We start from the raw sequence: 20,432 nt of genomic DNA on the forward strand, positions 1-20,432 counted from the left end.
ACCGTTACAGCTCACAAATATTCATTAACTTGAAATCGGACACCGTTGTTAGCTTTATAAAACATTTAGTTAGATGTGTAAGTGGCGTGACGAAATTCAAACTGTAAATATACTCGAATTACGACCAAAAATGAAGCTAACTAGCCGCAATCTTGTACACCTAGGATTGTAGGGACAGTCGCAGCTAACGAAACTCTTACAACTCACAAATATTCATTAACTTGAAATCGGACACAGTTGTAAGCTTTATAAGACATTTAGATGTTGTATAGCTAAGTGGCGTGACATTGTGTGTAACATGTGGTAAGAGATTGCTGGTGTAACAAGCTCTCTGCCCGCGCTCTCACTCTCACACAACGGGCCATTTAGCTAGCAGGAAGAGAGGAGCTGCAGGCCCCTGGAGCTCTGTCAGGGCTGCCAGCCTAACGGAGCTCACAGCAGACCGAGTCTGTGGAGGAAGGCAGGCCATGCGGCGAGGCAGCAGCACCGCTGCTGAAGTCCGACACACAGTCTTACCATATTTGCAATTAGCCATCAATTTTCGTAAAACGGCCCATATATGAGCTTTATATAGTTGATTTCTCACATAAAAAAGTCTCAGAAGTGAACTTGGTAACGAAACATTGCAGTGTCTGGAATATGAGATTCTGTCGCTTCTCTAATGTATGTGTATTGGGGATTCGCTCAACCAATCAGCACGCATCTCTAATGTCTGCCTATGGCAATTCGCTCAACCAATCAGCGCGCAGCTCATCTAAATATTCACGAGCATACCATATTTGGAAGAAAAGCTCTTGTTACAAATAGGGCCAAAACACAGGGATGCATAAGGGCCAATAAAATATCAACCAGACCATTTTCAGCCCAACTAATGTTACATATCCAATTAGGAGACCATAAGGAACAGTGTGAAATACCCTATATAATCATTCTATCACCCCTTTAACATAAAAAAAGAGAAATACATGTTTATTGAAGAAAGTTGAGCAGAAAGTTCAACAGACTCAAACAGCTGCTGCTGATCCAGTGAAGACACTCTGAGCAAACTGGTTTCATCAAGCAGACATTTTAATAATGATTCTCGGAAAATTACATCAATTAGGATATTACATGCAATGTTTCAACAGATTCAGAACTTTAATTTGAAGTGTATACTCTATTTCTCTATTTCTTTATGTATATATGTGAATATATTAAATATATTCAATTCAATTCAATTTTATTTATAGTATCAAATCATAACAAAAGTTATCTCGAGACACTTTACAGATAGAGTAGGTCTAGACCACACTCTATAATTTCCAAAACCCCAACAATTACAGTAATTCCATCAAGAGCAAGCATTAGCAGTGGCTATCGCGACAGTGGCGAGGAAAAACTCCCTTTTAGGAAGAAACCTCGGCAGACCCAGACTCTTGGTAGGCGGTGTCTGACGGGCCGGTTGGGGGTGTGATGAACAGTGGCGTAATAGTCACATTAAAGGTCACAGTGACGTCGAAGGTTATCGTGGAAGTTCATGTTGGGGGTGTGATGAACAGTGGCGTAATAGTCACATTAAAGGTCACAGTGACGTCGAAGGTTATCGTGGAAGTTCATGTCATAGCAGGGCACATCGTGTCATACTGAGTAGTGCTGTCCCCTATACCGGATCCAGACTACTCTGTGCATAGGAACATCACAGCAGGGCGTTGCGGGATGTAACGTGGCGCTGCAGAGCATGGGTGGATGCGGCGGATGCAGCAGGATGCAGCAGGACGCGGCCGGGAATTGCAGAGAATCACAGAGCATAGCTCTGCGAAGAAGAAACATAAGGACTCCGGGGAGTAAACTCCCCAGAGCTAGATTAGTAACAAGCAATTCTGGGACAGGATGCATACAGAAGTAACAAGTAGAGAAGAGAGAGCAGCTCAGTGTGTCATAGGAAGGAAACAGCCTCCCCTGCAGTCTAGAATTGTAATAGCATAACTAAGAGAGGCAGGTTAAAGAGAGGTGCCTCGTCGGGCTAGAACTCTCCCAACCGGATCGGGATGTACTGGCTTGCCTTCCTCTACTCTTGCTATATTATTAATTATACAGTATATAAAACTGTTGACTACGAGGAGAAGCAGATTGGCCGGGTTAGGTGGACGCTGCGACTCCTCACTCCCTAACTATAAGCTTTGTCAAAGAGGAGGGTTTTCAGTTTACTCTTAAATGTGGCGACGGTGTCTGCCCCTCGAACCCAGACTGGAAGCTGGTTCCACAGAAGCGGAGCCTGATAGCTGAAAGCCCTGGCCCCCAGTCTACTTCCAGAGACTCTAGGAACCACGAGTAACCCCGCATTCCGGGAGCGCAGTGCTCTAGTGGGACAATAAGGTACTAAGAGCTCTTCTAGGTATGATGGTGCTTGACCATTTAGAGCTTTGTAAGTCAGGAGGAGGATTTTAAATTCGATCCTAGACTTCACAGGAAGCCAATGCAGAGAAGCTAATACAGGAGAAATATGATCTCTTCTCTTAGTTCTCGTCAGAACACGTGCTGCAGCATTCTGGATCAGCTGGAGAGCCTTAAGGGACTTATTTGGGCAACCTGATAATAAGGAATTGCAGTAATCTAGTCTAGAAGTAACGAATGCATGGACTAGTTTTTCAGCATATAGTTTTCACCCGCTGAAAGCAATAAACAATCTACCGTATTTTACCTCTTGTGCTCCGAAACGCGGGTAAGATAAGAACAGATAAGTGCTAGTGCGCTAACATTAGTTGTTTGAGTGTAAACTGCAGAGATAGAGCCTACACATACAACAGTAGCTAGCTAGCTAGAGCTAACGCACTAACATGCTAACGTCAGTTATAAATGTAAGTGTCATAGACCGGGTTGATATGCTATCACAACTATCACAGTTTAGAAATGGGTCAAAAATGAATACCAGGAGAAACACTGTGCCATTAATGGAAGGATTTAAGTCCACAAATCAGCAACATTCACCATGGATTTAGTGTAGTAACACAAACCGGAACCATGGTATTGTTGCAGAAATGGTCAAAATGCTTAGTACTACACATTTTTCCAGCACTTCAAAACTCGTATTACCATATTTAAATTTTATTTTTAATGCAATGACCAAAAATTTTTGTTCATCCTTCAAAGATTGTCTCCATTTATAAAAAGTAAAAGTTTCAAGATGTAGGAAAACTTATTTAAAAACAATAAATTATAATTTATCAGTGCTGTAGATGGCTGCAGAGGAGTGCTTATTAGCAATTATTTTGATTACCTAATATACATACAATATACACTTGTTTAGATTTGAATTAATATTAAGATAAGAATGATAATAAAGTAAATTTTATCTACAGCTCTACTCAAGCTCAGTGCTTTGTCAGCCACCCATCATTGTTAACAAATACTTTTTGTAGTTCACAGTGGCTCTGGTGCTGCTGCACTCAAATGTTAGTCTGGAGCCTGTGAACTTAAACTAAAACTGCACATTGTAATGTCTGTATGTTAAGTCTATTTATTTAATATTTGTGAAAGTGCATTGCATGTTGATTTAAGGTGTTCCCTTAAATGTTCTGCTTGTGCTACTAAAAAAATTAAGGGGATACAACGCTCCAAGTAAAAAGAGTTAGTCTGGATCCCTGAGCTAGTTTTAGCGCTTAAATGCTTTCTGAAATCGAGCAAACATTTAGGAGTCCTAAAATTTGTACTGACATGCAAAATATTTTTAAGATTTCCTCCTAAATCGGCAAGTTAAGATCTACTATTGGAATGAATGTGTTTTGTGAATACGGCCCTTGATCTGTATATTTCTGTATATGATATAGTTTTGTAATTTGGAATTCTTTTATCTCTTTCAGGTTGAAGCAATAAAGATAAAAAAGAGGTAAGTTTCTGTTCAAGCAAAACACGTTTTTTTTTTATGTTAAACTAAATTGAATGTAATAGGAACTAGTTTGGTGTGAGCACAAACCCATCTTAATCATTACACCAAAAAGTACTGATGACATTTGGGTTATAACTTGAAATAAAAAAGTAAAATCAATTAAATTTATAGCCCAACTACATCACATAAACCTTGAATAATGCATGACTCTTTCAGTGACATTCTATTCATACATATTTAGCTTTGAGAACTGTTCATACCAAAACATTTTATTATGAGGAAGCACATTTCTGAATCAAATTCATGATTAAACTATGTATTACAGATGGCTTATTTAAAAGAATGGCGCAAAAGGAAGGCAGAAATGGATCAGTTCCTGCATTCTGACAGTGATGATGACCATGAAAGTCAGAGATCAGTGACTGATAGATCAACCTGTGGCTTACATAACCAGGCTGACAGTGCGAGCAGTTTTGAATATATTCATTCAGCTGACAGTTCAACAACCGATGAATCAGACTTTGACACTGATGTGGAGTATGTGTCTTCTGAGTCAGAAAAAGAAGTTCTAAACGGTGATGCTGAATTGGATGTTCCCGAATTAGAAGAGAACTTAAGACAATGGTCTACAAGGAACAAAACCACACAAAGATCCTTAAATGAATTATTGGCAATATTAAGAAAGCAAGGACATCTGCTACCTTAAGGATGCAAGAACACTCCTTGTTACACCACGAGCTGTAGGATCTGAGCCAAAATGTGGTGGGCAATACATTTATTATGGGTTAGAAAAGGGGATTTGTCATTTACTAAGTCAGACAATGTCTTTCAAACATGATCACGACTCGATAAACCTCAGCATTAATATTGATGGTGTCCCACTCTTCAAAAGCAGCAAAGTCCAGTTCTGGCCAATACTGGCAAAGTTTCACAACCTTGAGCCATTTGTGGTTGCTCTCTTTTGTGGGGACAAGAAACCGTATCCTCTTGAAGAATATCTTGATGACTATTTGAAGGAGTGTAAACATCTCACAGAAAATGGGATGATTCATGAAGAGAAGACCTACACGGTTCATATTCAAGCATTCATCTGTGACGCACCAGCAAGAGCTTATCTGAAGTGCATTAAGAATCATAATGCTTATCACAGTTGTGAGAGGTGCATCACCAAAGGTGCTTATGTCCAAAGAAGAGTGGTATTCAATGAACAGGGATGCACCTTGCAAACAGATGAAGCTTTCAGCGCAGTAGAGTACAAGAACCATCAAACTGGTGCCAGCCCATTCATTGCTGCAGGAATGTCTTGTGTTAGCTCATTTGTGTTGGACTATATGCATATGGTAAACTTGGGAGTAGTTCGACGGATGCTAATATTCTTGACTCGGGGCCCCACACTTTGCCGCTTATCTGCAAGACAAAAGGAAGAAATATCGCAAAAGCTAAATGGACTAAGAGGAAAAATGCCTAGTGAATTTGCTCGACAGCCCCGCGGTCTAGAAGAGCTGGACAGGTGGAAGGCCACAGAATTTCGGCAGTTTTTGTTGTATACAGGACCAGTTGTACTGAAGAATGTCTTATCTCCTGAAAGATACTACCATTTTCTGTCCTTGACAGTAGCCATGTCAATTATGTTGGAGTCCGATGAGAGCACTCGCAATGCATACCTTCAATATGCCCATGAACTTATCTCACACTTTGTCATGCGCTGTGCGCTGTACACGGAAAGTATTTTTCAGTGTACAATGTACATGGACTGATTCACCTTCATGAGGATGTCCGCCACTTCAATTGCTCATTGAATGATATTTCCAGTTTTCCTTTTGAAAACCATCTCCAACAAATCAAGAAACATGTACGGAGTGGGAAAAATCCCCTAGCACAGGTGACCAGGCGATTATCAGAGATTGAATATGCAAATGCCAACAAGTGCAAAACACAGCCTGAAGCACGACCCCAAATGTTTGTTTCTACAAAAGAAAAGGACAGTTGTTTTCTCTTGCGAGATGAAAGATTTGCTTTTATCAGAGAAAGAAGGGATGGGATTGTGTTTTGCGATGTCCTGCACCAGCGTTACACATCAGCGTTGTTTGAAAAGCCATGCAGCTCAAAACTGCTAAATATAGTGTACACAACAAATCGACAAGGCGGGATGAAAAGACAACAACTGCTTGAAACTGATCTGTTCCGCAAGGTGGCCTGCCTCCCTGTCCTCATACCTCTCCTCCATGGTATAGAACACAGAATTTAAAGGTTGGCATTTTTATGTTAATTAACCTCTATCTAGATGTACCATTCACTATTTTGTCATAACTGACTTACAGTGATGCGGTGTGGGGCGGGCCGGTGCAGAGGGTGTTGGGTTGAACGCTCAGCTCAGTAAAATTTAGATTTTTTTATTACACAAAAATTACTTTAAATTATCTTTTGTGAGTCATTTTCAAATTGAATTTCTGGTGGCATTTGTGTTTGTTTGTAGCAGTTTCATAGATAAGTAGTGTGGAAACGTGCTAACACTTTATGAATGTGCCTTTACTTACCAGATCATGTATGCCAGGGCTGTGTGGGTGGAGCATGGCAAGGAAGTGGAGGGAACTGCCCCAGACAACTGGATTGATGTTGACAACAAAACCATTAGATGGCCAAAAAAAGGGGAAAAGGCAGCTTTCCTCAATAAACACCCCCCTCAGGATGACTGGATGACATTCACCTTGGTGAAACGTAAAATGACTTCCGGTAAGTTTTTGTAAATTATCTAATAAGGTTCATTAGTCTTTTGACAAAATAAAAATTGTAAGGCAGCCAAATTACAAAAACCAAGTCAAAAAAAGGTGCGCTCCAATCAGGATTTTTGGGGCCGATTGATGGAAGCTGTATTGGATGAGCACCCTTAGTCAAAATGCTAGTAGTATGGTCTTTTTTATTGTAATGTCTGTGTCTTTAACCTTACAGTAAACATTTGTGAATGCGATGATTACGACATGACAAGCTATGTCGAGGAGGAAGAGCAGGAAAATGAGGAAGTAAGAGGAAGGAGGAAAAAGACCCAACGCAAGTTTGAGGACTATGTTCTTGGTATGCTTCTACGATAATTGTTGAATCTGTCTTGAGAATCAAAGTCTATACACTGAATCTATATGGGGCCCTCACGTTTTAGGTCACTTTTTTAAAACTAATAATGTTTTAAAATGTTAATTTGTACAATTACAGAATCTGACGAGTTGGAGGCAGAAGAAAACGTGACTGGTAGTGGTTTCCCAAGCTATTAACATTACACACCTATATAGTTCTTATAGAATTGCAATGTTTTGCAAAAGATTACAAAGTTAATGCTCATTATTTTTATGACTGGTACTTCCATTTATTGTATATACTGTATCTGTCTAGATGCAATTGTCAAGGCGCCCTCCTTTCCCATTCCACCAACAAAGGTGACTAAGTCCATCCAGATTGAGTCTGCTGGATTTAACAAAACGTTCACTGGTATCCACTTTTGATACCATTTCTTGCATAATTTTTCTTGCATAATTTTTCTTGCATAATTATAACATAAAGGTGGTTACAAAATGATTGTTAATAATTTACATGTGCTAATTTTTAGACATTGGACGTTCAAATTCAGCCAGGTCTCACCAAGTGCAGGGTGCTGGGTCCAGGGACAGGTCCACAGGCAGTGAGTAATCATCACATTAAACCAGTCACCTTGAATACCAAATCATATTAAGCACAATTTAATCAACCACATTATGTGTAAATCCCAGTGAAATATTAGAGCATATTTCTTCTGTATGTCTTCTGTATTTACATGAACCTGCATTTAATTGTAAATTAACTCAATGTTTTGTTTTTCAGACTCTGGACATTCAAATGTAAACCAAGCCAGCCAGTCGAGGGGTGTTGAGCCCAGTCACCAGTCCAGCCACAGCGACGGGTCCCAGCACAGCAACCCATACCGACACAGTGACGGGTCCAGGCACAGCGACCGGTACCGACACAGAAAGCGGTCCAGGCACAGCGACGGGTCCAGGCACAGCGACCGGTACTGACACAGGAAGCGGTCCAGACACAGTGACGGGTCCAGGCACAGCAACGGGTCTCAGCAAAGCAAACTGTACCAACACAGAAAGCGGGCCAGGCACAGCGACCAGATGGGACACGACAAGCAGTCCAGGCACAGAGATTTGTCTAAAAACGGTATTCCTCCGAATGCAATTCACAGTGGCAAGAGTGTAAATGTTCTAAAGTAACGGCCATGTTATAGTGCATATTTTGAACAACTGGTTTTGTATTTAGCATTCTGAGCTTCATGACTGACCACTCAATTTATTCTATATAAAGTATCATCATGGCCAAGAGTACATAGATCCCTTTGCGCCGACTTCTGAACTTAATTAATCATATGGGCACACAACTTGCTACAAGAGCTATATCCACTATTACGAGCAACAAAGTAATATTTGACAAAATTTGTCTTTTCAGATGACAAAAGTGTTCAAACGCCACTTTCAAGATACACTGGGAGGTCTTTCTCAGAGCAGAGTAACAGGTCCTCTGCACATGAATCCAGTACAGGGCCTCGTACACTCTTAAGAAAGATGTGTTGTTTTTGTGACACAATACATGTGTAAATCATAAAATAACACATTTTGCGTTGGTTTCTGCAAATAATGTGTTGCAAGTGGCACCATCTTTAACACACCAGAATGTGTTACATTATTGGCCAATCACGTTGCGTATGTCTGCCCTCGTTCATTTGATTTATCTCTCCCGCTTGCTAATCCTGCTATGGCCACGCCAAGACCCGCCCTACGAAGCAGCTCGATTGGTTGGGGTTAGGCATTTCACCTCGAGCATGGACGCCTGGCAAATAGTAGTGATTGAAGGGCGGGTCTTGGCGTAGCCATAGTAGTTCCCGCTTGTGCTGAGACAAACTCTTTGTTCTGGGATTAACCGACAGCTTCAGGAGCAGCAGAACTGATGAACAGGTAAAATATATGTTATTTTGCTTTTAACGTGATCATTCATAGCAGTATGATGTTTGGAAGTGAATATTCAATATTAAAATGTCGACTTGGCCCCGAAGCATAAGGTTAATGGCTGCAGTGAATGCTATGTAAGTTACCATTAATATACGAAGTTTAAGCTAACCGTTAACGTTAGCTAGCTCTGACTCATTTAGCTACATGCAGGCGGGGGAGAGTTTTAGTATTTAACATTAGGTTGATATTTCTCTTGACTGACATGCTAACTTAACACAGCTGTCTTAAGTTATGTTACGTTAGCAAAGTCAATTTTGGCCGACAGAAAGCCATATCCGCTACAGTGCTTTATATTAATGTGCTGGAAATGATACCAAAAATGTTAAGCTTTGATAGCTAACATATCTAATATTATTGAATATAGCTAGCTAGCCAAGGATGTTATGTCTGTGCTCCAGCAACTAGCTAGCAAAACCTTTGAAAAGTCGTCATGAAGATTAAAGCCTTTTGATAAAAGAGTTGACTTGTATTTTAATCTGTTAAATTTTATCCGTGTGGAATAAACTTCACATTTTGCTTTGTTGGGGCAGTTGATATTGAAATTGAAAATCGCGCCATGACTTTCTTGTTTGGCTGCCTTGCCCATTATGTACATCAGCGTTATGGCGTTTTTTTAAACCGTGCTAGAATAATTTTGCTTGCTATTGGATGAGATTATTGGTGCAGTTTAAAAAAATATATATATATATATAAATTAGGCCAGATGTAATATTTAACCTCTTGAAAATGGATAAGGGGGAAATATGTCAGACGTGCTTCTGACCATGTGCCATCATATGACACATTTAAGCAAGTGCAGTGTGTCTTTGCCGCCGCCATCTTGTAAATGTGCTATGAGTCGTCGAAATTCTAGAAAATAACAGAATAATAATGCATTGTTGCCAGACTTGTCAGTAAGTAACAAATCACTGGTTATTTTATAGTATAGAACTGTCACAAACTTGTTGAATTTGATATATCACAATATTATAAGTTAAATTTGATTCAAGTCAAGTTTATTACTTATGCAAGATTAAGTAAAAAAAATATTTTTTATTCAACCAACGTTAATGTAATAGTAAAATTCTAAATGATATGCAAGTCATCATTCTTCATCATCATTTTATACATAAGAAAGTGAAGCTAAATTTGTTTTTCATCTCATAATTCAGACCTCCTGCCTTCTAGTTTTAAAGGGACTTGTTGCTATGAAGTTCTTCCTGTAAACTATGTATTTATGCCTTTTTCTTTTTTTTTGTCTTTGCAGTGGCCCAAATGGAGTCTTCTGAAAAGGACACTTATCCACCACCAGACCCTGGACCACTGGCAAAGAGAGTGCTTGTAGCCATTTATAAAGATGGCACTGAAACATGCAAGAAACTTTTTACTGTTGCAGATGCCTCACAGCTTTTGCAGGCCTGTCACTCAGAGTTTTCACATTCAGTGCAATTAGAAAGGTTTCTCAAGTACAACAATGACTTCCAAGACTACGTTGACTGTGACACAAGTACAGATGTTAAGGACTACGACAAGTTCCAAGTAAGGGTTGCGACAGTGGTCCAGCTGGAGTTTATGGAGGTTCAAAGACCACATGTGGAAATCGAAAAGGTGACCATTTTCAGTGACTTCCATACTTTTTCTTTATTTTTTTAACCTAGCAAACTGTAGCTGACATAATCCACTTGTTTGTTCTTGTGTTTTGTAGAATGACATGGCTGCACAGCTAAAATCTCTTCTGGAAACAAAGGCTCCAGACGTACTGACTGAACATCAACATACAGGCACACTATCCACCAACAGCAGAAAGAAGCTTGTCAAATTAAGTGTCTGTGACCTTGTAGAGAAACATGGATTGTAAGTTGGAAAGACTAATATACTTTTTTATTTAATTTCTAAGTCAAAGTATCTACTTTGTAAGCTTTCAGGTCTGAGCACAGGTGGATTAAAAAAAACTATAGTATGTTCTCTATTCCCCTATTATTATTATTATTATTATTATTATTATTATTAGACAACACTGTGTTGCATAATATGCAATATGAACAGATATACATTACGAAAAGTATAAAGCAATATATACAGTGAATATTTAGGCATTAAATTTGTGAAGGGCATGACATTTTATTTGTTTTGCTCTCCAGTTACCCCTCTACAGCAGAGAAACTACATTTGGCTAAATCGTTAACCACACTCTTCCCATCACTGAATGTGATGGTGTCTGGAGAGGGTAAAGGATTTGTAAGTATTTATACATTATTAAACATGCTGAGTAAAAATAGTACCTATAAAGGTACTACATATTGCTTAATTAAACCAGTGAACTACATTTTTTGCTTTGCAGTTAGTAATTTCATATATTACACAAAGTTTTTTGAATGCTACTAGGAGAAATTATCAAAGTTTTTTAAATGTAGTTATTTTGTTACTCTTTTTTTTTTTTTTTTGTAGGAACATTTCTATGATCCTGTATCACATAAAGGGCTTCATAGAAATGAAGTTACGAAATATCAGACGGAATCTGGAGGAGAGCCAGCGCGCTACAGAAGAGAAGGATGCCTTGTGGAGCAGCAACAGCAGCTCAGCCTTCAGAGGACGAGCCCAAGCGAGTGGTTGACGGTCATTAAAAGAATGAAGCCATCACCTGAGAATATGGGCCCAATTAAGACCGCAATGGAAAAGACTTTCAGCCACCGCACGAAATTGGATCAGCACCCAGTCACCTACGGTTGCAGACATAGTCCAACAGTACCCCCGTTTCATAGACATCCCAAGCCTGGTAAGACTGATCTTTTCCCAAGTGTTCAAAGATATGAGCTTTGAAATGGACCTTGAACGTGGTCAACAATCTAAAATTAAAGTAAAAAAAAAATTTACATGTGGTTGCTGTTTCGTATGCCAGCTAGATGTGGAGTTTGGAAGATTGTTCGATGGGAAGGCAGAGATGTTCATAAGGAGGTGGGAGTCGTCCATTATCCCAAAACTGAAGCAGATTGCCATTTTGGAGAAGGGTGGAGTGTCCTCCTTGTTGGATCAAACTGGAAACCAGAATGATGGTAAGTAGTACATTTTATTACTTCCTTGCTGTCCTAGTTTGTCGTACTTATATTAATTATCAACTAAATGTAATCATTCTAAATATAGTAACCCTTTTCCCTGTGCTGTTTTTGAAAAGATGAGCTTTGCTACAGTATGCTGCAAGTTCTTACTCACCTGCTTCCACCAACGGCTTCAGGAAGAGGTCCAGTGGCCTCAAGCCGATGTAGTGTGAAGTCAGCTGTGTCATACCTACTGAACTTTGTGCAGGTATGTATACTTACACAAAAGTTTGGTAATCTCTCCCAAAATCATACATTACAATTATCTTATTTTAAAAGATCATAGCTGGACTACTAGAACTGAAACAATTTGACAAATATGTAGGATATTTCTATTTTTGCAGATTTATAATCTGTCAACATCAGTAGAATTCTTTTTCTCCAATTGTCCTAGGATCTCTCTTAACCTTAATTAAATGCATATGTTGCATTGTTTAACACTGTCATCTTATGTTAGCTCCTTGATGTTTTTCAGTCTTGAAATGTGTTTGTTTACTTTTTTTAAGCACGGGACCAGCATCCCCTCCCTTTGTGATGTTGATGATGGATCCTTGAGGCCCCCTCAGCAGAGCCATCAGCCACAGTTAGTGTGCATCGGTCATCTGTCCAGCCAAGCACGCCAGTTTGTCATTGTTGCCAGAAGTGACAAGGTTGCCATTCCACTGCATGGTGACAGCCTAACCTGTGCCCTGGATAAGCTGTTCAAGTTTTTTTGGGTATGCAATGTTGCTTATCCTACTCAGCTTACTTCAGTTTTCATATTTCTCGAGCATATCTATGACTTGCCAGTGTCTAAGACAGCGAGACGATCCAAAGTGATGGAACTCATTGGAAAGCTTCAGGTTTTGGCCTAACTTAACTAGCATGTATTGTTGCCCCGTATGTAAACAGCCAGTTTCCAGTGAGATCAGGAAACTTCGCTGGCATCTACGTGTAGTGCACTCTTTATCTGACAGTCAGGACTATACCATTATTTGCAGTCAAAATGGCTGCCAGAGGACTTACCATAATCTGAATTCCTACTCAAGGCATCTTTCAAGGGAGCATTTATCTGGCGACACTTGCGCAAGCAGTTTGTCTAACCAGACTTTAGACAATGCAACCATCCATGAAACAGATGTGACACCAGACACTGCAATATCAGATAGGGACATTGATGTAGAGACAGACTTGTCTTCATCTAAATCTAAAGGTGCAGAACTAAGTAGCTATGCAGCAACTTTTGTCGCACAAATGTACTCTGCTTCAAATGCAACTTTAAGTGATGTCCAAAGGAGTGTTACTTGCACCAAAGAACTATTGGACAGGACAGTAGATAGCCTTCAAGCATCTACCACTTCATTGCTAAGGACTTATTCACTACCACAAGACAATGAGGATGTTGTTTTATTAATGAAAGACTTTGAAAGTGCGCGAAATGTATTTAACGATTTGGACACCCCCTATAAAATGACAAAATATTTTGAAAATAAGTATTCTCTTGTGAAGCCAACGGAAATCTTCCTAGGCCATAGAGCTGACACCACAAAAAGACATGGATTAGTCAAACAATCACTAACAGCTAATACCTTTCAGTATATTTCCATACTTGAGACACTGAAATTTATATTTTGCAATGAGAAAATGCAGACCTTGTATTTGCAATCTCACAAGAGTACAGATGGAAAGATGCGGGATTACTGTGACGGTGCTCACTTTGCCAGTCATGACTTGTACAAAAGACATCCAAATGCACTACAGATTCAACTTTACTTTGATGATGTGGAAACCACAAATCCTCTGGGGTCAAAAACAAAGATTCATAAAATGGGGGCTGTGTATTTCTCTTTAAGAAACCTGCCACCTCAGTACAACTCAAGCTTAGCAAATATCCATCTCTGCCTTCTGTTCAATTCCATTGACCGAGAAACCTATGGTTTTGGAAAGATACTTGAACCACTCCTGGATGACATTAGTTTACTGGAATGTCATGGTATAGAGATTGACATAAAAGGAGAATTGCACTTGCTGTTTGGAACAGTATGTCTGTTAACAGGTGACAATTTAGCAATTCATTCATTATGTGGTTATTTGGAAAGCTTTTCTGCCAACAAGTTCTGCCATATTTGCATGGTTCATAAGAATATCTCACAAATGGTATTTGATGAAAACAACTTTGAAAGACGAAACCGAGACAATTACCAGCACCATGTTGCTTTAAATGATGGAACTGTGACAGGAATCAAAGAAGATTCATGCTTGAATATTCTACAGTACTTTCATGTAACCGAAAATGTGGGTGTTGACATAATGCACGATGTCCTCGAAGGAGTTGCACCTTTAGAGGTCAAACTACTACTTCGACAATACATTTATGAGGAAAAGCTTTTGAACCTGGAACAATTAAATGAAAGAATAGTCAGCTTTGATTATGGGTATTCAAATGAAAAAAACAAACCCAGTGTCATCCTCAATTTGAGGACATCTGAGACTGCAATTAGACAGACTGCAGCACAAATGTGGTGTCTTATACAAGTCTTACCTTTCCTACTTGGAGACCTGGTGAATCCAGAGAGCCTACACTGGCAATTATTTGTATTGCTTCGTGAAATATGCAGCATAATTTTTGCACCTATTGTAACAACTGGACTTGCTGTGTATTTAAAGCAGCTTATTATAGACCATCATAAAATGTTCAAAGAAATCTACCCAGACATAAAACTGATCCCTAAACACCATTTTATGACACATTATCCTAGCATGATGGTTTTATTTGGACCACTATCAAACTATGGTGTATGCGGTTTGAAGCGAAACACAACCCTCTGAAAAGACAAGCACATGTTGTCTGCAATTTTAAGAATATATCAAAGACACTGGCCTACAAAAACCAGGTTCAGCAAATGCATTGCTGGAGATCCGGACAACCACTGGGTAACAAAATGTGCGTCACAAATGCTTTTGCAGTTATTCTCAGATCCCTAGACAATGGTGAACACTTGATTGATCATCTCAGGTCAACACTTAATGAGGACTTTTCAGAAATGATGTGCGTTTCACACATGGTGACATTGTATGGACAGACATACAGAACAGCGACAGTTGTTGTAATGTCAGCAGACACTGATGAACCAGCCTTAGGAGAAATAGTTCATCTTCTCCCACAGGTAGACAAAGGCACTGCTCTAGCTTTTGTACGGGTTGTAAATGTGAACTTTTTTGATGACCACATGTATGCTTATGCTGTTGAAAGAGTTGATGAGTTCAAACTTATAAGGATTCCTTGTGATTTGTCTGATTTTAGACCGCTTGATTTTTATACAGGTTTTAGGGAAAATGAGATTTATATCAACCCAAGATATGCACTTTTGTGCTGATGTTTTGTTTTATGAAATGTTGACTAAATCTCAAGGGGAAATCAGATTCCAAGATGTATATTTTGTAGTCTTGATGTTTTGTGTCTATTGAATTCAAAATGTAATGTTGACTAAATGTCAAGATGTTTAGAAAAATAAATTTCTCAAAATAATTAGTGGCATATTCATTTGATTTAATTCTGTGTAGAATAACATGCTTGTTTTGTATGACATTTCTGATTACTGTAACTTTTCACAATACATGAATGTGCTAATAATTGCACAATATTTCACGTAAACACATAACTGTGTTAGTATTTACACATTAATACACATCTATGTGTTAATCTATCTTGCACAGAAAGTGTGTTAATATCCTTGACACACTTAATGTGTCAAAACTAACATAACAAGTGTTGTCCCAAATACAACTCATTGATGTGTAGGAAATTAACACAGCTTGTGTTAATTTTGACACATCCTTTATAAGAGTGTAGGGAAACGGACTTAAGATTTCCAATGGCCATGGCAAGTAAGTACTACAGAAAAAAACACTAAAAATGAATTGAACAGGACATGGTTTAAAGGGATATTTCACCATTGGAAAGATGAATATATCTATTGGGTTTCTTGTCTAGTAGAAATGTGTTTTCTTCTTTTTTTCTTTTTTTATTATTTCTTTTTTGGGAAATTGGTGGCCTCTAGGCTGAGAAAAGCCAGAAAATGTGTTTTGGGCTCATGTGGATGAGAAACACCAAATCCCAGAATGCACTTGCTTCGCTGCTTTAGAGTCTACTCCAAAGCCACGCCTACAGTTTACAGACAGACAGTGAGACGGTCAACTAGGGCTGAAACGATTCCTCGAATAATTTGATTACAAAAGATCCTCTATGCAAAATGACTTGCCTCAAAGCTTCGTTAAATCAATGTTACCAACGCTGTATCGCTGACGGACGATGTTTCCGCACGGAGCATTATTACTGTCGCACACCAGACGCTGGTCAATCTGCCGCTGGCGACACATGCTAGAGCGTAAATAGCGAGGGGCTAAGAAGAGACAGGCTGGAGAAAACGACAGAAAGTGTCCAAAGTTTGGAATCAGTTCAAACATAATTAAAACAAAAACTCTGTACAGTGTGTCTACTGCAAAATGGAACTAGCTTACCACAATAATAGCGCAATGTCAGTGCTTTAGCATCAACAGAAAACATGGAGTCTAACTTAATCATCCATTCCACGAAGCGGACCTGACGATGAAAGTAACTACACCAAACACAACTACCAAAAACTAAGACAATAATGTGTAGTGGTGTCCACAATTTGATCTAAAGACCTGACTTGTTGACTGTCGCTTTTGGAAAAACAGCTGATTATTGTGCATCTTTTTCTTTCTCTCTCTCTCTCTCTCTCTCTCTCTCTCTCTCAGCAGAGAAACAGCTGATCAATGATCTAATAGCATAAGTCAAACAGCTGTTTAGCATTGTAATCAAATATATAAATGAATAGGTTGAGTACAACTAACATTTACATATAGGCCTATATACAGATCAGTCTCAGGTTGAAACTGAAAGTTAAGTTGCACAACTTAAAGTAATGTTTAATGTATGCCTTAGTTTGAGGTTGATATAATTTGAAATCAATGTAATATGGCACTTAAATGCACTTAATATGTTTAGTTTTTTTGAGATATGATATTGTAAGCAATGTAGGTAATAAAAATGTTGCTTTTTCCGAAAATGTAACCAAACTATTGTTTATTATTGACACAGCCCACCTCCACTAGCTAGTCTTACCAGGCGACAGAGGCCTGGTAGCTGGATAGTCCACAATGACCACTGTTGTTGTGTACCGTACTGCCATGTTTCCACAACAACAAAAACACAGCAGTCTCTGAACTCGCGTTGGGAGTTTCGTTGAAGTTGGATGTAGTCCAGTTTGTTTAATGAACGGACACTTGCAAGCAGGATTGATGGAACAGGTGGCCGGCTAGCGTTAGCTTTCCACCTAGCTAGCTCATACTTCTGCCCTCGTTCTTCGTTTCACCTCTGAGGATGTCCCCTTACCCGCTAGTGGCATCGAGTGACACCGCAGGCTAAGGTGCTGGTCTCCGTAGCAGGCGAAGCTCACCTAGTGTGACGAGTATTCAGTAGGTAATAAAGTGTCCTGCATATTCATAATTATTGTAAAAGTTTTCTGCTGAAAAGAGAGCCGGTTTAGCGAAGCTTGAAGATGGCTGACACTCGGTAAGCTTCATGTAAAGACGACAGTCCAGCCCCCTATGGGCAGGTTGAAAACATGCAGACGTGCTGGCTGTAGTCCACAGACTCTGGGCAAAAATGCCTCAGATGACGCTAAATGATGAATTTTGCGTCATCTGAGACCCACAATACAAAGAAATATGGTCTCAGGGGGACACGAGGGAGGTGAGCACCGTCATTCAAAAATACTACCGGTTTCTACTGATGCAAAGCTTAATGCTAAATCAGTGAAGTATCCCTTTAACTTTGTACATCTGTTTAAGGATAACAGTATTATATTTTCCTATTGGCTCCTTGCCAGCAGTTTAAACTGGCAAAGAGAATTTTACATATGTGGTCCTTTTTTGTTTTCAGAGTTTCAGAAAAAAGTCTTAACTAAATTGGTGGATATCCACATGGAGGTCAGAAGGCTGGGAAAAAGCGAGCCTCCCCTGTCATCTGCCCATATAGAGCTACTGGAGACAATGGAGGAGTTTGACAGACAGGAGGAACGCCTGAAGGACAAGCAAGCCTTTGAGTCCCTGGTATGACTTGCAAGACACAATCTGGAAGTGATGTAATTTTATGCTATTTATTAATATTATTCTGTGGTATATCAGTGAAACTTGTTATATGTTATTGTTTTTCTAACATAACAAATAATACCCCCTCTTTTTAAAGGTTTTGCAACTTGCAAGAATTGGAGGGAAAGATGTAAGGGATTGTGTCCACAAAATTCTTGACAGGTATTTAACAGGATAGATAACAGGATCCCTACATGTAACATGCACAATACACATAACACGATATGTTTCTTGTCACAGTTTTCCAGTCGACAGAGGATGTTACATATGTTAACCAACTTATACTATACACTTTATTCATCAGGCCACTGTCTGAAACAAGTAAGCTGTGGAAAAACAGGAAGAGCTCTAGAGTTGAATTGACTGCCATTTTTATATTTCATAAAAGGGCAAATTGTAGGGGTGGTACGGTTCATGAAAAAACACCCGAACCGCTCGGTTCTCTAGTCTCGGTTCGGAGCATGTGTGTACCGCACGGTTCGTCAGTACACTGTTAATGTGCACTAACCTCTTACTGCCGTAGTGGCCACTTTCAACACCTATGTTAAAACACTTACTGGAAATGACGAGCGGGATGGGCGTGACAAATGCAACCCATGGCAGCTGATTGGACGATCTCGTCACATGGGTCTGGCTGGTCCCTAATTTCAAAACAGACTGTCATGGCGGCTCGTTCAGAATACGATCTCATATTGTACTAAAATAGTTCACCGAAACGTGTTTCTGAAAACATTTTAAGCAAGAAATAGGCCATGCAGTTGCTGAATCTGTCTTCATTTCAGATCGACAAAGGTCAGTTTAAAAGATTTTCGTCAGATTTTGAGAGACACCGAGCCGACCGCTCCTCAAGTGGAGTGGGGTGCCGCTGCAGGTCACGTCACCTGCATAGATGTCAGGTGGGAGAGATAAGGAAGGCTGCCCCGAGCTGGAGGATGCTCCAGCGTCGTTTATAGTTTGGTGTGTGGGAACATTTTGGATTTCATGTTACCTATGATGAAATAAAACAATATAGAACTGCCACTGTGTGCATGTTTTGTGCAACATATATTCAATATGCTAATTTTAGCTATATGCTGAAGTATATTCTGGAGTGTTAAAGATTAAAGAAAAAATAACAAGAACCGTACAAGCGCAAACCGTATTGTCTAGAACCGAACCGTGGGTTTTGTGAAACGTACCACCCCTACCAAATTGATAAATCTCAAATCTAAGTGAGTCTCCACTGTCATTTGCCCATATAGAGCAGCTGGAGATGATGGAGGAGATTATAAATGCAATTTAATTATCTGAAATGTAATCATGAGATGCATAGAAACTTGACATGGAAGATAAAGAGGAGGGGGTTCTACAAGTGCAGGGAAAGTATGTCATTGTAGCTATCAAATGGTCACCTCAAAGGTTTGTTTAATCGATTCCAGAAAAGTATCCCAAAACCACATCTCTTTAGTCTACTCTTGGCACTCGCATGTAAATTCTAAACTGTGAATTTGTTTCTTCAGGCTCTTTACCAACCGCCTAATGGCAAAATTCAATATGAAGGGGAAGGGGAAGAAGCAGAAACTACCTCTGGAGAAGACTACAACTTTTGAAGCAATTAAAGGTACACAGCATTCCCTCCTTTCATGTATGTGAACTTGCATATTGCAATGTACCACTGGTTTTCGTTACATATTTATATTGGTTTTGTTTTTGTTCAACTCTTGCAGCTGCAGTCATGCAATGGGATAAAGAAGCTACAGAGGCTACAATCAAGCATCATGCAGCAGAACATCTCAAACATGCGCCGGGGAGGAAGGGAGGTGGAGGGCATACAGGGGTGGAAAGTAACTAGTAGGGCTGTCCTCGACTAAAGAACTTCTTAGTCGACTAACACTTATAGGATTTTGTCGACTAATCGATTAGTTGATGTAATTGACAGAGCTGTGCGCTTTGAGAGGTGGTTAAGACTAGAAAAGCACAATATAAATGTAGTTAATTAACCATCTGTAAAACTGAGTTTCTCCACAATTAATCCAGCAAAAGCACCACTTTAAATCTTGTGTTTACCAGAAATGTGCTCAGAAGTTTCTTGGAAATAAGTAATTAAGCATGAATAAGCATAAAAAATGACTAATCGACTAAAGAAATCTTAGTCGACTAAGACCAAAACGTCCGATTAATCGACTAATCCACTAAGAGGTGGCAGCCCTAGTAACTAGACATTTTGCATGAGTACTATAAAGCTTGTTTTATGGTTCTGCAGAGGCTTCATGCAGAGCTTTCGCTGTAGCTTACGTAAGTGGCCTGATGTTTATACTTGTG

The 20,432-nt window shown here is 39.4% G+C and overlaps 2 protein-coding genes across 2 annotated transcripts; both read left to right on the forward strand.

The window, feature by feature from the left end:
• Nucleotides 1–3,852: 3,852 nt before the first annotated feature.
• LOC120545260 lies at nt 3,853–8,260 on the forward strand. The gene is made up of 7 exons (XM_039779449.1): nt 3,853–3,865; nt 6,406–6,598; nt 6,815–6,937; nt 7,073–7,108; nt 7,250–7,345; nt 7,464–7,535; nt 7,715–8,260. The coding sequence occupies exons 2-7, from the start codon at nt 6,409–6,411 to the stop codon at nt 7,906–7,908; spliced, it is 711 nt and encodes a 236-aa protein (XP_039635383.1). The 5' UTR covers nt 3,853–3,865; nt 6,406–6,408; the 3' UTR covers nt 7,909–8,260.
• A 123-nt stretch (nt 8,261–8,383) lies between these two features.
• LOC120545095 lies at nt 8,384–15,365 on the forward strand. Its single transcript, XM_039779085.1, has 9 exons — nt 8,384–8,847; nt 10,148–10,488; nt 10,586–10,734; nt 11,022–11,118; nt 11,329–11,489; nt 11,590–11,656; nt 11,780–11,933; nt 12,053–12,183; nt 12,482–15,365. The coding sequence occupies exons 2-9, from the start codon at nt 10,156–10,158 to the stop codon at nt 12,827–12,829; spliced, it is 1,440 nt and encodes a 479-aa protein (XP_039635019.1). The 5' UTR covers nt 8,384–8,847; nt 10,148–10,155; the 3' UTR covers nt 12,830–15,365.
• The last annotated feature ends 5,067 nt before the right edge of the window (nt 15,366–20,432 follow it).

The sequence above is a fragment of the Perca fluviatilis genome, chromosome 17 (assembly GCF_010015445.1).
Source record: "Perca fluviatilis chromosome 17, GENO_Pfluv_1.0, whole genome shotgun sequence".
Taxonomy (NCBI): Eukaryota; Metazoa; Chordata; class Actinopteri; order Perciformes; family Percidae; genus Perca; species Perca fluviatilis.

Bases quoted from the DNA above. Each gene is read 5' to 3' on its own strand.
- LOC120545260 (XM_039779449.1), top strand. From the start codon at position 6,409: ATGTATGCCAGGGCTGTGTGGGTGGAGCATGGCAAGGAAGTGGAGGGA. The intron at 6,599-6,814 runs GTAAGTTTTTGT...TTAACCTTACAG, and splicing joins GAAACGTAAAATGACTTCCG to TAAACATTTGTGAATGCGAT. The intron at 6,938-7,072 runs GTATGCTTCTAC...GTACAATTACAG, and splicing joins GTTTGAGGACTATGTTCTTG to AATCTGACGAGTTGGAGGCA.
- LOC120545095 (XM_039779085.1), top strand. From the start codon at position 10,156: ATGGAGTCTTCTGAAAAGGACACTTATCCACCACCAGACCCTGGACCA. The intron at 11,490-11,589 runs GTTGACGGTCAT...AAATTGGATCAG, and splicing joins AGGACGAGCCCAAGCGAGTG to CACCCAGTCACCTACGGTTG. The intron at 11,657-11,779 runs GTAAGACTGATC...TTCGTATGCCAG, and splicing joins TCATAGACATCCCAAGCCTG to CTAGATGTGGAGTTTGGAAG.